The 16,759-nt window shown below is 31.1% G+C and overlaps 1 protein-coding gene and 1 long non-coding RNA gene across 3 annotated transcripts in view; one reads left to right on the forward strand and one right to left on the reverse strand.

Moving 5' to 3' along the window:
• LOC127728507 (splicing factor 3B subunit 1-like) overlaps window positions 1-13,232 on the forward strand; it is a 50,394-nt gene extending 37,162 nt beyond the window's left edge. For both annotated transcript variants that reach the window (XM_052235892.1, XM_052235893.1), the window contains 7 exons: window positions 992-1,339; window positions 6,576-6,758; window positions 7,514-7,692; window positions 8,243-8,428; window positions 9,978-10,250; window positions 10,835-11,051; window positions 11,786-13,232. In XM_052235892.1, the coding sequence (XP_052091852.1) occupies window positions 992-1,339; window positions 6,576-6,758; window positions 7,514-7,692; window positions 8,243-8,428; window positions 9,978-10,250; window positions 10,835-11,051; window positions 11,786-11,944 (1,545 nt within the window). In that variant the 3' untranslated portion in view covers window positions 11,945-13,232. The remainder of the gene's footprint in view (window positions 1-991; window positions 1,340-6,575; window positions 6,759-7,513; window positions 7,693-8,242; window positions 8,429-9,977; window positions 10,251-10,834; window positions 11,052-11,785) is intronic.
• The window catches only part of LOC127728560 (uncharacterized), a 173,566-nt gene that overhangs the window by 154,350 nt on the left and 2,457 nt on the right, over window positions 1-16,759 (reverse strand). The window lies entirely within an intron of this gene.

Below are 16,759 nucleotides of genomic sequence, written 5' to 3' on the forward strand. Positions count from 1 at the left end.
ATTTAGTTTTTGGATTTTGGGCCCCGTTTTTAAATTGGTCCACATTGAGGTCCAAAGGGTCCAAAATTAAACTTTGTTTGATTTCATCAAAAATTGAATTATTGGGGTTCTTTGATATGCCGAATCTAACTGTGTATTTAGATTCTTAAATTTTGGTTCCGTTTTCAAATTGGTCTACATTAAGGTCCAAAGGGTCCAAAATTAAACTTAGTTTGATTTTAACAAAAATTGAATTCTTAGGGTTCTTTGATATGCTGAATCTAAACATGTATTTAGATTTTTGATTATGGGCCCAGTTTTCAAGTTGGTCCAAATCGGGGTCCAAAATTAAACTTTGTTTGATTTCAACAAAAATTGAATATATGGGGTTCTTTGATATGCTGAATCTAACCATGTATTTAGATTTTTGATTTTTGGGCCCCGTTATCAACTTTGTCCACATTGAGGTCAAAAGGGTCCAAAATTAAACTTTGTTTGATTTCATCAAAAATTGAATTCTTGGGGTTCTTTGATATGCTGAATCTAACCATGTATTTAGATTTTGGATATTGGACCATAATAGGTGAATGTCCAATTAAAAATTATTAAGTTCTTAGACCACATTCATTCTGTGTCAGAAACCTATGCTGTGTCAAATATTTAATCACAATCCAAATGCAAAGCTGTATCAAGCTTGAATGTTGTGTCCATACTTGCCCCAACTGTTCAGGGTTCGACCTCTGCGGTCGTATCAAGCTGCGCCCTGCGGAGCATTTTATTAGTTTCTGTTCTCTACTTAAGTTAGCCTCAACCAAATGTTATGAGACTTACACACAATGCTTATTACCACAAAACTCAGATCAAGTTCAAATTTGGGTAGCGTCACTTTTACCGTTCTTCAGTTATGTCCCTTTATAACTATATGCTATGCAAGCGGGGGCATCATCTGTGTCCACATGTGGACACTATCCACATTTATTTGTCATAAGTCATAAATGTTTTGAATTTATAGGTAGTGAAACAGTGTTGTGCAACTGATGGTGTAGAACCACAGTATATTAAAGAAGAAATCCTGCCACCATTCTTCAAACATTTTTGGAATCAGAGAATGGCTCTGGATAGAAGGAATTACAGACAGCTTGTAGATACCACAGTAGAAATAGCTAACAAGGTTGGAGCAGCAGAAATTGTTGGTCGTGTTGTAGACGACCTAAAAGATGAAGCTGAACAATACAGAAAGATGGTAATGGAAACAATTGAAAAAATCATGGCTAACCTGGGAGCTGCTGATATTGATTCACGTCTAGAAGAACAGTTGATTGATGGTATATTGTATGCCTTCCAGGAACAGACAACTGAGGTATGTAATTATTTATTGATAGAAAACCAGAATAGAAATTGTACTGAAATAGACCCAATATATGTCTACATTTCAAAACAACTTTGCGTACTGTTGAATGTTTCCTCACACCTTTGCAACATTTAATTCATGTTCACATATTTGGAGGTCTCTGAAATTTATCTAATGGTATTTCAAAAAGGAGTTTCACAAAAAATATGGTTCACCACATTAACCTTCAGAAACTTATAAGAAACATTAAGCTGAATTTATAAAACTACAAACTGTGTTTGGGTAACCAGGTTTAAAGGTACCCAAACACCCCTTTGCTGTCTTTAATTCCATTATAGCTTTATTCAGAAGTAGGTTGACAAAATCATAGTTAAAATGGAAAAGTATACTGTTTGAGGAAGAATTGTGCTGAAATTATTAGAATATTTGCATTCATTTTTTATGCCTCCGCCGTAGAGGAGGGGGCATTAAGTTTTACCCTTGTCCGTCTGTACGTCCGTCCGTACGTCCCAAAGTTGGTTTCCGATCTCTAACTTTAGTTTGCCTCAACCAAATGTTATGAAACTTATACACATTGCTTATTACCACTAAATACAGATCAAGTTTGAATTTTGGTGGCGTCACTTTTACCGTTCTAGAGTTGTGCTCCTTTACAAATGGAAAAATTGCTAAATTTTTCGTTTCCGTTCTCTAACTTAAGTTTGCCTCAACCAAATGTTATGAAACTTATACACAATGCTTATTACCACAATATACAGATCAAGTTCGAATTTTGGTGCTGTCACTTCTACTGTTCTAGAGTTATGCCCTTTACAAATGGAAAAATTGTTAAATTTAAAAAAAAAATAATTTCTAAATATCAAGTCATTTTATATTAAAATTGGAGTTATCTTCCTTTGTCCATGATTATAGTTGAATCAGCTACAATCAATGCTTTATACAATGCAATGTTTAATTTTGCCTTCCCCTGATAAATTAAAGCAATTTTTACCGTTCATTTCTAAAAATATTCAAAAGTCTTCTTTGAAAATTGGAGTTATCTTTCTTTGTGCATAATGGTAGTTGAATCAACTACAACGAATGCTTTATACGATGCAATATTCAATTTTACTTCCTACTGATAAATTAATTTGTTTCCGTTTTCTAACTTTAGTTTGCCTCAACCAAATGTTATGAAACTTATACACAATGCTTATTACTACATAATACAGATTAAGTACGAAATTTGGTGGCGACCCATTTACCATTCTTGAGTTATGTCCCTTTATAAACATAAAAATTGCTTAATTTTTCGTTTTCTCTAACTTTAGTTTGTCTCAACCAAATGTTATAAAACTTATACACAACAGTTCTAGAGTTATGCGTGTTTACAAACAGAAAATTTGCTGAATTTTTAGTTTCTGTTCTCTTTTTAAGATAGCCTCAACCAAATGTTATGAGACTTACACACAATACTAATTACCACAAAACTCAGATCAAGTTCAAATTTGGGTAGCGTCACTTTACCGTTCTTCAGTTATGTCCCTTTATAACTATGTGATGTGCAAGCGGGGGCATCATCTGTGTCCACATGTGGACACTATCCACATTTATTTGGAATGCAACATCTAAAAATAAAAACTGGAAAACACACTACCATACACAAAAAGTGAAAAATTCTTTACTCATTAACCCTTCAGTAATGTATATGAAGTTTACAAAAAGGGTAAATGTGTATCCATTTGTTTTACTTTTACATTTAATACATTGTCTTATAGCAAGTAATGCATGCTTTTTATACGACCGCAAAAAAATTTTGAGGTCGTATATTGGTATGACGTTGGCGTCGTCGTCGTCGTCGTCTGGCGTCGTCGTCCGAATACACAATGGTTTTCGCACTCTAACTTTAGTTTAAGTGAATGGATCTCTATGAAATTTTACCATAAGGTTCAATACCACAATAGGAAGGTGGGGATTGATTTTGGGGGTTATGGTACCAACAGTTAAGGAATTAGGGGCCAAAAAGGGGCCGAAAATAAGCATTTTTGTAACTTCCAGACATAACTTGTGTGTTAGCATATGGATCTCTTTGACATTGTACCACAAGATTCCATATCACAAAGGGTCAATGCTGGGATTGATTTTGGGGTTAATTGCCTCAAAATTTTAGGAATAAGGGGCCAAAAGGGGGCAAAAAACAAGCATTTTTCTAGTTTCATGACAATTACTTGTGTGTAAGTGTATGGATCTTTCTGAAATTTTACTACAAGGTTCCATTTCACAAAGGGAAAGCTGGAATTGAGTGTTGTGGTAATTGCCCAAAACGTTTAGTAATAAGGGGCCTAAAAAGGGGTTTAAAATAAGCATTTTTTAGTTTCTAGACGATAACTTGTGTTCAAGTGTATGGATCTCTCTAAAATTGTATTACAAGGTACCATACCACAAAGGCAAGGCTGTTATTGAGCTTGGTTTGGGGGGAAAGGGGGGTGGGGGTGATGAATCATAAGGGGGGCGGGGGTCAAAAAAGGGGTAATTTTTTTTTTCCTTTTTTTTTTGTTTAAAATTTACATTTTAAGTTAGTTATTTTTTATCACGAAGAGAAAGTAGGAATTGAGTTTTGGGGTTAATTGCTCAAACATTTATGAATAAGGGGCCAAATATTGGTGGAAAATAAGGATTTTTTTAGTGTGCTCTAATGTTTAAGGAATAAGGGGAAAAAAGGTTAAAAAACAAGGGTTTCCATTTTAATAGACAAATAATTGAGTAAAGAACATTATTTAAAAGCAGTGTAAGGTTGGTAATTCAAACTCATTTAAATATCTCATCTACACTGCTTTTAAATTATGTAAATTGGAAATTTGCCAATAACTTTATTGTTAATAAATGCATTGGAAATTTGCCAACAATTTTAGTGTAATAAACTTCATTGGAAATTTGCCAATATAAAATTTTGCTGATGAAGGTTTTTTGTTTACCTTTAGCCTTGACTATGAAGTCATTTTCTATTTTTATAGCCTTATGATGTAGTTGAATTATTTAATACTTTTATGATGTGTTTAAATGGGGTTTTATCATGTTTATGGTTGCAAATTTATTGTTTTAGTATAATAAACTCCATTTAAAATTTGCCAATAAAAAAAATTTTTGTTTATTTTTAGCTATGATTATGATGTCATTTTCTATTTTACTTTTATGGTTGCAAAGAAATTTTTATTTTTAGATATTACTGTTAAATGATGCTGATTAAGGTTTTTGCTATGTTTAGCCATGACTATGATGTCATTTTCTATTTTAATATCTGTTATGATGTATTTAAATGGGCTTTTATGGTTACAAAGGAATTTTATTTTTAGATATTACTATAAAATGTTGCTGATGCTGATTAAGGATTTTGTTTATTTTTAGCCATGACTATGATGTCATTTTCTATTTTAATACCTTTATGATGTAATTTCCATTTTTAGATATTACTGTTAAATGATGCTGATTAAGGGTTTTTTGCTATGTTTAGCCATGACTATGATGTCATTTTCTATTTTAATATCTTTATGATGTATTTAAATGGGCTTTTATGGTTACAAAGGAATTTTATTTTTAGATATTACTTTAAATGTTGCTGATTAAGGATTTTTGTTTATTTTTAGCCATGACTATGATGTCACTTTCTATTTTAATACCTTTATGATGTATTTAAATGGGCTCCCATGTATTTAGATTTTTGATTATTTATACATGTTACCAAATTGGTCCACATTGAACAAAAACGGTCCAAATTTCAACTTTATTACATTACATCAAACATTGAATTCTACATATTCTTTGATATATTGAAATTAACAAACAATTTAGTTTATGGAGATTCCACCATAATAGGTAAATTAAATTTTTTCCAGTTCTTACACCACATTCATCCTGTGTCAGAAACCTATGCTGTGTCAAATATTTAATGACAATCCAAAGTCATAGCTGTATCAAGCTTGAATTTTGTGTCCATACTTGCCCCAACTGTTCAGGGTTCGACCTCTGCGGTCGTATCAAGCTGCGCCCCAGCGAAGCATTTTATTTTTAATTACAGGTAAATTTTCACCTTCTCAACATTTTCTGTGTTATCAATAAATTTATCCAAAAGACAATACAAAGTGACATTTTAAATGTGAAATATATGTGGACTAGTAAACGTAATATATATTTCAAGCTTAAGAATGGAGAAATTCAGAAAGTTGTGAAATCAAGATCATACTATAGAACTGAGAATGGGTGTAGAGTGATTTTTATCAGATAAAATTTCTTTTGGTATATAAAATGTAACATTATAGTTCTTTAGGAATTAGGGAAACAAGAGTTGTGAGCAAGAAAAATTACATTGTTATATTTTTTCTTGAAAACATTTTAAAAGTAAGAACTATCAATCTAATGCAGGATTTAAAGTTTTTTAAAGAAAATTTATTTTATTGTTGAACGGTTAAACATATTTATATTTGATTTAACTAAGGGTGCAATACAATCAATTGCTATGCTTGTATTTTGTCTGTGGGATATGATAAAACTATTTTTTTTTAAAGAAAAATTATCTGTCAAAAACTGGTACCAAAGCAATAAAAGAACTAAAAATTTAATTGGTGCTACCTCGTCAGTACATTTTAAATAATTCACAAATTAAACTACTTAACAATGTTTTTCAACTGATTTCCTCCTTATTAATATACAAATTAAACTTCTTAACCATGTTTTTTTCAATTAAATTTTCTCCTGTAGGAAATTTCTCTACTGTTTCATTTGGATGTACCAAATTTGATAAACTACTGAATTCATATTGTACTAAGAAATTGTGTAAGTTATTGCGATGTGTAAGCTGGGTTGCACGAAGAAAACTGACTTAAAGGATGGTGATGTTGAGCAGTTAAATTTGGTATCTTTTTAGTGTAATGAACTCTTCCTACTGTAAACCCAGATTCTTTAAACTATATATTGATGTAATATATTGATGTTATGCATGATCTGTTATGAAATAAAGGAATTTACTCCATATATTGAAGTAGCACACTCCCCAGTATGGAGTGTAGTAAATTTTATAGACATTTTGTGCAACCCAGCCATTTTGAGTTTTTGATCCATTTTTTTCTTGTTAATTGTCGGAGATTTTACATTTGTTGAAAATTGGTTTATTTTGAGTTTATTTTTATATTTGATTTATAATTGTATTTTGATATTTTATATAAATAAAATTAATAACCCTGTATTTTTCTTTTTTGTTGTTGACAAACAGGATGTAGTGATGTTGAATGGGTTTGGTACAGTGGTTAATGCCCTTGGGAAGCGTGTAAAGCCATATCTCCCTCAGATCTGTGGTACAATCCTGTGGCGTCTTAACAACAAGTCTGCCAAAGTACGACAACAGGCTGCAGATCTCATCTCAAGAATTGCAATAGTCATGAAAACTTGTCAGGAGGTGAGAACTTTGATTTATTTATTGAATATAATTAAAACACAGTGATCCTATTCATAATTTATAGATGACGATCACTTAAAACAGAAGTAAAGTTAAATAGGGTTCTGTTTAATAGAAAATAAAAAAAATATTTACTTTTATATAAACAATATACTTCTTTTCATTAGAACATGCATTTTGTTATTTGAATATTTTTTTATGTACTTCTATTTGGTTAAAGAATTATTCCTAAGTATTTCCTTTCATGAATAAGATAAAAGAAAGGAGGAGATATGATGAAGGCCATTATTTGCCTGTTCAGTCCATCCAAGTTTGTTTTTTTTGGTAAATGAATAAGATGATATAGTCTTGACACTTTAGTAGAGAAATGTAATTAACAACATTTAACTTGCATCAACCTTTTGCAAAATATATTTCTGTTTATATGAAGTTGTTGTTTGTACCTAAATATTAATGGAAATATCTACAAATCTTTATATCTAAAAAGGAGGAAATCAATATCTATAGCCTTGAAGAAAATGTTAAAGGCAACATTAAAGAAGTCTGAGAGACTCATTCCTCATGAACATCTGAAGGCAATTATTTGAAACATTAAGTTCATACAAGTGTTTCTATACTTTTTATTTAAGAGGCCAACAATGTGTAACTTTTATATTCTTCTTTGCAAAATGTTAAACTTCAGGAGTATATTCTTTGTCAAGCAAATACAATCTGTATAACTACTTTAATCAATGAAATACTTTTTTTTTTTACAGGAAAGATTGATGGGACATTTAGGTGTTGTATTGTATGAATACTTGGGAGAGGAATATCCAGAGGTATTAGGAAGTATCCTGGGGGCTCTGAAAGGCATTGTCAATGTCATTGGTATGACAAAGATGACACCACCCATCAAAGATCTCTTACCAAGACTTACACCTATTCTGAAAAACAGGTAAACTTTAAACTAGAATGGATTATTTTATGTTTGAAAATTTTGTGTAAGAGTTCATTTAATAACTTACAGATTGAGACTTAAACTTGAAAATTTTATGTTAATATTCCATTCATACGATTCTTCTCATATAAAAAATTTTTCACTGTCTGTTAAAGAAGTACAATAAGTTTTGTTTCATATTATCATTTCAAAGATATCAGATTTGGGTCTGGATTGACTCTTAAATAAATTGTATAGCAAATTTTCTAAAAGATTTAGAATTTTAAAAACATTGAAAATATGTCACTATAGAGTCACTTCAAAATGACATCTGACACAATGAAATGGATTCATCAGAACTTACCCAATTCTATCACATTTTTGTAGAGCCTATATCAGGAGGTAAAAAAAATGGAAGAAGTATTAGTATCATCCAATTTTGTTATATTAAGTCAATTAATAGGGCCAAATAAAACCCAGAATGTACATGATAATATGATTTGAGATTTATATATTTAACTGCAACCTTGTTGAAAGCCTTTCTTAAATTAGAACATTTTTATTACAGACATGAAAAGGTACAAGAGAATTGTATTGACTTAGTAGGTAGAATAGCTGATAGAGGAGCAGAATATGTATCAGCCAGGGAATGGATGAGGATTTGTTTTGAGTTACTGGAATTACTGAAAGCACACAAGAAAGCTATCAGGAGAGCAACAGTCAATACATTTGGTTACATAGCTAAAGCTATTGGGTAGGTTCTTTTAGAATTAAAAAACCAACAAAATTTTATTTTAAACTAGGCATTATGTAATAGGTCAGGTTACATCAAATACACACATAATAGATCACCAAAATATAAATATATGTGGATATTTTTGTGACCTAGGTAAAATTTTAGGGCTTTATATGGGGACATAAAAGAAAAGTTGTCACCTTCACTTCACAAACAGTTGACATATAGAAACATGATTTCAACACATGTGAATCAGAACGGCTGAATTTTTTCTTTCCTGTGGAATTCAGCCACTTTTATCATTGAATAGAACAATAAATTAATTATAGGTGGTACTTGGAAGTTCAAAAAGTGAGTTCTCATTTGTGAACTGATTATTGTTAAGATCATTGTTTTGGTTTCTTCAGTATTCACCTGAGTGGTTATTTCAAAGAAAATAACCAAAAAAGAAACAAGATAAATACAAATTTGAAGGGAATAATTGTTAAGATAATTTTCATATTGAAATGATTTATATAGAGCACATTTTAAGGAGGAAATCCAGTGCAAAAATTACATTATTGATATAAAAAAAATGGGGCCAGCTGGAAAATTTGCACTGATTATAAAAAAGGTTTTGTTTATAAAATACTTTATATAAAGATCACAATCAGGAAAACACTGCAGGCCATGATGATACAAGGTCAGGAGAAGAACACTGCAGCATTGCTATAAAGAAAACCAACTTAATTATACCCCACGCAACGAGTTGCGGAGGGTATAATGTTTTTGACCCGTCCGTCCGTCTGTCCGTCAGTCTGTCAGTCCGTCAGTCCTGTTTCTTGTCATCACAACTCTCAAACCACACAACAGAATTTCACGAAACCTTTTTAGATAATAAGGACATACTATGTAGTTGTGCATATCGACAGGAAATTACGATTCAATTCTTTTTCTAGGAGTTACGCCCCTTTGAACTTATTTACTTTAATGTACTACTGCAACAGTTTATCATCGCAACTCCTCTCAAACCACACAACAGAATTTCATTAAACCTTTTCAGATAATAAGGACATACTACGTAGATGTGCATATCGACAGGAAATTACGATTCAATTTTTTTTCCAGGAGTTACACCCCTTTGAACTTATTTGCCCAATATACTACTGCAACCTTTTGTCATCGCGACTCCTCTCAAACCACACAACAGAATTTCATGAAACCTTTTCAGATAATAAGGACATACTATGTAGATGTGCATATCGACAGGAAATTACGATTCAATTTTTTTTCCAGGAGTTACACCCCTTTGAACTTATTTGCCCATTATACTACTGCAACCTTTTGTCATCGCAACTCCTCTCAAACCACACAACAGAATTTCATGAAACTGTGTAGATAATAAGGACATACTATGTAGATGTGCATATTGACAGGAAATTATGATTCAATTTTTTTTTCTGATACAATTTTTTTTTCCTACACTTATTTTATTTCTCCAATGACAATGTGGGGACGTGGGGTATGTGATCGCGCTCACTAAGGTTCTTTCATTCATTTAAATGTTACTATATCTTTATTTTTTCAGTCCTCATGACGTATTGGCCACATTACTCAACAATCTCAAAGTACAGGAAAGACAGAATCGTGTGTGTACCACAGTGGCTATAGCTATTGTAGCAGAGACATGTTCTCCTTTTACTGTTATACCAGCCCTAATGAACGAATATCGTGTACCTGAACTCAATGTACAAAATGGTGTATTAAAATCATTATCATTTATGTTTGAATATATTGGCGAGATGGGAAAAGATTATATTTATGCTATTGCACCCCTGTTGGAGGATGCTTTAATGGACAGGTAAGAGTATACGATGATTATTGCTTTATTTCCTTGATGAAAGGTATTATGGTTAGCATATTCTCAAAAAATACTTTAAAGTTCTGGTTTGACATGTATAATGGTAACTTGCATATCAGTGGTTTATTAAATGGCATTCAAAAATTGAGAGTCAAGACTATTTGGCCGAGAATAGAAAAAATGTCTCCATCAATATATAAATAATTAGATTCATAAAATAATAATATCTTGGTAATACAAAATTACAAGATACCAAATTTAATTTCATGCACCATATACAAATTTGAAAAATTACAAACCTGTTATCTGTTGTAACATTTCAATCATTAAAGTGTTAAGTGTTAAGTTGACTATCTGATAAAAAATAATATTCAAAGTAAATATGGCAGTGTAAATCCTTTTTGGATTGATCTTTGTAGTCCATTTATTTTAAAGTAATATTAGATTTTCCCAAATCATGGAAATCATGTGTCAAAATGCACTAAGATGAATATTTTATCACTGTCCGTGGAAGTGATGTGATTTAATAAAATAAAAATGCTATGGGTGAAATGATTTAAAAATAATCTGTTTCCTCTTTGCAGAGATCTGGTACACAGACAGACAACAATGTCTACCATACAACACATGGCTTTAGGTGTATATGGGTTTGGTTGTGAGGATGCTTTGGTACATTTATTGAACTATGTATGGCCAAATATATTTGAAACATCACCCCATGTGGTCCAGGCCTTCATGGGAGCCATTGAAGGATTTAGAGTAGGAATGGGGGCTGCAAAAATACTGCAATATGCTCTTCAGGTAATTATTGTTTATATCTAGAATATGATGACATTTCTTGAATGGAAGTTCATGCTTACTTTTGATTGATTGATAATTGCTTGCTTAACATCCAGTTACAATTATTTCATGCATATTCAGGATGATTTGCTTTTGAGTTTCAGTATTGATGTAGGGATTATTTATTTTCTTAAAATATATGTACTAAAAGAATAAATTAAAAAAGTTTTATATTTCAGAGGTAAGTAGCACTTGATAAGTTTCATCTGTATATAGATGCCTTATTTTTTTTCTCTCAGATATTTTGAGTAATAGAACTATATTTGGTTTATAGAATCTTTGCAAGGGATACATGTCCGTCTCACAGGGTCCATCTCATTTTGATCTCACATGTTAAGGTTTAGTGATTAGGTCAAATGCTATCTTCAAACCATTTGATGTTGTGTTGATAATTTGACGGAAAGTTTTCAAAATAAACTTGCAAAACATGGTAGCACAATAATATCAAGGAAACTCTTAAATAGTTACACAGATTACAAAGTTTTCTGTGATAAATGTAAAATATCAGCCAGACCCAGCAACAAATGTAACCTGTAAAAATGTAAAAGCTATCATTGAATTATACATAGTGTAGGATGTAAATTGTTCACTGAAGGTATTTGGTTTTGTCTTGATAGCACAATATCCTTTGTTACGAGTAAGACATCATAATGGGAAGAAAATAATCAATTTTTTTTTCTCTTGTTTATTTCCAGGGCTTATTTCATCCTGCCAGAAAAGTACGAGATGTTTATTGGAAAGTGTACAATACAGTTTATATTGGTGCACAGGACAGTATGATTCCATCCTATCCACGAATACCTAATGATGTGAAAAACAGTTATGTCAGATATGAGCTGGATTATGTGTTATAGTCAAACAAGATTTTTATCGTGGTCTGTCTTGTAAAATTGTTTTATCATATTGTAATGCTCGTGCTTCTTTAAAAATCATCATTTGAAAGGTTAAATATCACCAAATATTTAGTGCTGAGAAATCATCGTTTTTCTGTGTGACCTTGATAAATATTTCATCTTCTCAGTTCCTTGTAGTGCTGAGTAAACATTCTGCATAACTACAATATTTATTTCATCTGGTCTCATTTTCAAAAACGTTAAATTAGAAGTCAGTTTTACTGCAAGATGATGAGAGTTTTGTGTCAGTTTATTCTCTTTCTTTACAAAATGATGAATTTTTACATATTTCTTTCATAAAAAAAACCAATACAAACATAAGTAACCTTTCCTTGCACACGCACTCCACATTTTCATTGATAATTTGACCAAAAACAAGGTCAGGTTTAAATATTCTTTCACCACATTTGCCAGTGTACATGTATAGATTTTTGTGAAAGATTATTGATGTTTTCTGGTGAAACATTTATAATTTGATTAATTAAACTGGAAATTGTTTCAAAGGAAATGTGAAACATTCTGTTTTCAAAACAATCATTAGCTAAAATAAATGTATATCAGACATTATTTCAGTACATATAGTTTGAAGTTTATTTTGATTTGGAAATAATTTTATCATGAAATTCAGTAAAGGACTGAAATCATCAATGTTTGTGGCAACTATTAAAAAAAGAATATGGAAGTAAGCCATGTGTATATATTTTGTAACAGTGTGATTGCACTGTGTATACATTAAATAACACTGTCATTGTATGGTGTTCACATTTGGTACAATGTCCATGTACTGTGTACTTTGTAATAATAATTAACAACACTGTCATTGTACTGCATATGTATTTGGTAACAGTGTCATTGTACTACATTGTATATATTTAGTAACAGTGTTATTGTACATTGTATTTATTTAGTAACAGTGTCATTGCATTATACCTTTATCTTGTCTGATATAAATTTCATCCAATTGTTGATTTAATGGCACTAAAAGGTATGTCCTGTTACAAGGACCATGTTGTTACCTTTGATGCTTGTTCAATTTCATCATATGTATCCTATTACAATATCATATCATGTATCACCATCATGTCAGTGTCATGAGGAAAGTATCAACAGATACAGAAACAAGCTGTTATAGTTCAAAATCATAAGATAATTAAAAATCATTGTAATCTGTTTATTATCTTTGTCTTTTGAAATGTGATGAAGAATATGTATTCCATGTTTTGTAACATGAAATAAAAAGTAAAACATGCACGTAGTTGTATCTCTCACTTCTTAACAAAGATGTCTCTTGTTGGTGGAAAATGTTAAAATAGTAAAAATGTTATCTGCAAATGATTGGTTTTTATTTAACTTATTGATTGTTTCTTTCTATCCAATGGAAAAAATCTTATACATATTCATGACAAATATTTTTTTACTGAAATAAGAAATTTTGATACAGAAACGAATTTTATTTGTGCTACTGTCATTTAAATTAAAAGTTTTTATATTATTTTATCTTAAAGGGGCATTAGCTACGAGATATGAAAAAAATAGAATATGATTTAGATAAAGAAATAATAATTCGCTTTTAGCAGGCGATTTGGTTCAATTTTGTCAAAATAATTTGACCTCATTTAATCCATATTCATGTGATCTTCAATTTAACCCATTAGTTAGAGATTGGTTGTGCATGTTTTAGTCGTGTTCAGCCATTAAAAGGAGAAGAATGTCAACATTGAAAGTAAAACAAAGGTGAACCATTTTGTTGACTGATTCTATCCACAAAAAATCATTCTTATACAGGTAAAAACAATAATTAACTTATTTTTTATACAACCGCAAAAAAATTTTTGTGGTCGTATATTGGTATGACGTTGGCGTCGTCGTCCGGCGTCGTCGTCCAAAGACGCATTAGTTTTCGCACTCTAACTTTAGTTTAAGTGAATGGATCTCTATGAAACTTTACCATAAGGTTCAATACCACAAAACGAAGGTGGGGATTGATTTTGGGGGTTATGGTACCAACAGTTAAGGAATTAGGGGCCAAAAAGGGACCAAAAATAAGCATTTTCTAGTTTCCAGACAATAACTGTGGAACGGTGATGGATCTCTCTGAAATTATACTACAAGTTTGCATACCACAAAGGGATGGTTAGGATTTGCTTTGGGGGTTATTGCTCAAACCGTTTAAGAATTAGGGGCAAAAAAGGGGGACAAATACTTTAGTACAAAACATAACTTAAAGCAGTGTAAGGGAGATAAATCAAATACATCATTGAAATTATCTCCCTTACACTGCTTTTAAATTATGTATGAAGTAATGGTTAATGAACAATTAAGATAATTTAAAACAGTGTAAGGGAGGTAATCCAAATACAACGTTTTGGTTACTTCCCTTACACTGCTTTTAAATTATGTTTAAAGAAATGCATATTTATAAAGGAAGACCAGTATGGCGCATTAGATTTGTAAAATCTTTGACCACATTTATTTATTTGTTATGCCGAATCTAACCATGTATTTAGATTTTTAATTTTGGGTCCAGTTTTCAAATTAGTCTACATTAAGGTCCAAAGGGTCCAAAATTAAACTTTGTTTGATTTCAACAAAAATTGAATATATGGGGTTCTTTGATATGCTGAATCTAAACATGTATTAAGATTTTTGATTTTTGGCCCAGTTTTCAAGTTGGTCCAAATTGGGGTCCAAAATTATACTTTGTTTGATTTCAACAAAAATTGAATATATGGGGTTCTTTGATATGCTGAATCTTACCATGTATTTAGATTTTTTATTTGTGGGCCCTCTATCAAATTGGTTCTTATTGAGGTCAAAAGGGTCCAAAATTAAACTTTGTTTGATTTCATCAAAAATTGAATTATTGGGGTTCTTTGATATGCTGAATCTAACTGTGTATTTAGATTTTTAATTTTGGGTCCCGTATTTTAAATTGGTCTACATTAAGGTCCAAAGGGTCCAAAATTAAACTTAGTTTGATTTTAAAAAAAATTGAATTCTTGGGGTTCTTTGATATGCTGAATCTAAACATGTGTTTAGATTTTTGATTATGGGCCCAGTTTTCAAGTTGATCCAAGTTGGGGTCCAAAATTAAACTTTGTTTGATTTCAACAAAAATTGAATATATTGGGTTCTTTGATATGCTAAATCTAAACATGTAGTTAGATTTTAGATTTTTGGCCCAGTTTTCAAGTTGGTCCAAATTGGGGTCCAAAATTAAACTTTGTTTGATTTCAACAAAAATTGAATATATGGGGTTCTTTGATATGCTGAATCTTACCATGTATTTAGATTTTTTATTTGTGGGCCCACTATCAAATTGGTTCATATTGAGGTCAAAAGGGTCCAAAATTAAACTTTGTTTGATTTCATCAAAATTTAATTATTGGGGTTCTTTGATATGCCAAATCTAACCGTGTATTTAGATTTTTAATTTTGGGTCCCTTTTTTAAATTGGTCTACATTAAGGTCCAAAGGGTCCAAAATTAAACTTAGTTTGATTTTAACAAAAATTGAATTTTTGGGGTTCTTTGATATGCTGAATCTAAACATGTGTTTAGATTTTTGATTATGGGCCCAGTTTTAAAGTTGGTCCAAGTTGGGGTCCAAAATTAAACTTTGTTTGATTTCAACAAAAATTGAATATATGGGGTTCTTTGATATGCTGAATCTAAACATGTATTTAGATTTCAGATTTTTGGCCCAGTTTTCAAGTTGGTCCAAATTGGGGTCCAAAATTAAACTTGGTTTGATTTCAACAAAAATTGAATATATGGGGTTCTTTGATATATTGAATCTTACCATGTATTTAGATTTTTATACGCCCGTTTACGGGACGTATTATGGTATACCGTTGTCCATCTGTCCGTCCGTCCGTCTGTCCGTTGGTCTGTATGTTGTCAACATGTCGGACATTAACTCAAAAATGCTTTAACCAATTTGCATAAAACTTTGGTGAATTGTTTATATCTATTGACGTGAGCTCCCTTTTGTTTTTTTATAAAATTTAGATTTCACGTTTCCGAGTTATGGGGTTTTATTCATTAAAAAAAGGGGGATTTTCTAGTTTTCGGACAATAAGTTAAGAATGCTTTCACCAACTTGCAAGAAATTGTGGTGAAATGTTTATATCCATTGACATGAGCTCCCTTTCGATTTTTTATAAATTTTAGATATTACGTTTCCGAGTTACAGGGTTTTATTCATAAAAAAGGGGGGATTTTCCAGTTTTTGGACAAAAACTCAAAAATGCTTTCAGCAATTCTTATGAAACTTTGGTGAATTGTTTGTATGTTTTGATGTAATCTCCCTTTAGAATTTTATAAATTTTACATTTTACATTTCTGAGTTATGGGGTTTTATTCATTAAAATAGGGGTGATTTTCCAGTTTTCAGACAATAACTCAAAAATGCTGTCATCAATTCTCATGAAACTTTGGTGAATTGTTTATATCTATTGATGTAAGCTCCCTTTTTATTTTCATAAATTTCTAATATGACATTGAGAATTAATTGAACTTTATTTGTTTATAGTCTGACAACAGATTTACTAAGTATTGCACAACAGCAAGAAATCTTTAATTGAATATAAATTCAATTCATATAACCAATTTCAAGATCATTGACTACATTTATTCAGAAACCTATAATATGTCAAATATTTAATCACAATCCATATTCAGACCTGAATCAAGCTTGAATATTATGTCCATTTTTGCCCCAACTGTTCAAGGTTGGACCTCTGCGGGCGTATCTAGCTGCACTCAGCGAAGCAGT

The sequence above is a fragment of the Mytilus californianus genome, unplaced genomic scaffold (assembly GCF_021869535.1).
Source record: "Mytilus californianus isolate M0D057914Y unplaced genomic scaffold, xbMytCali1.0.p SCAF_2, whole genome shotgun sequence".
NCBI lineage: Eukaryota > Metazoa > Mollusca > Bivalvia > Mytilida > Mytilidae > Mytilus > Mytilus californianus.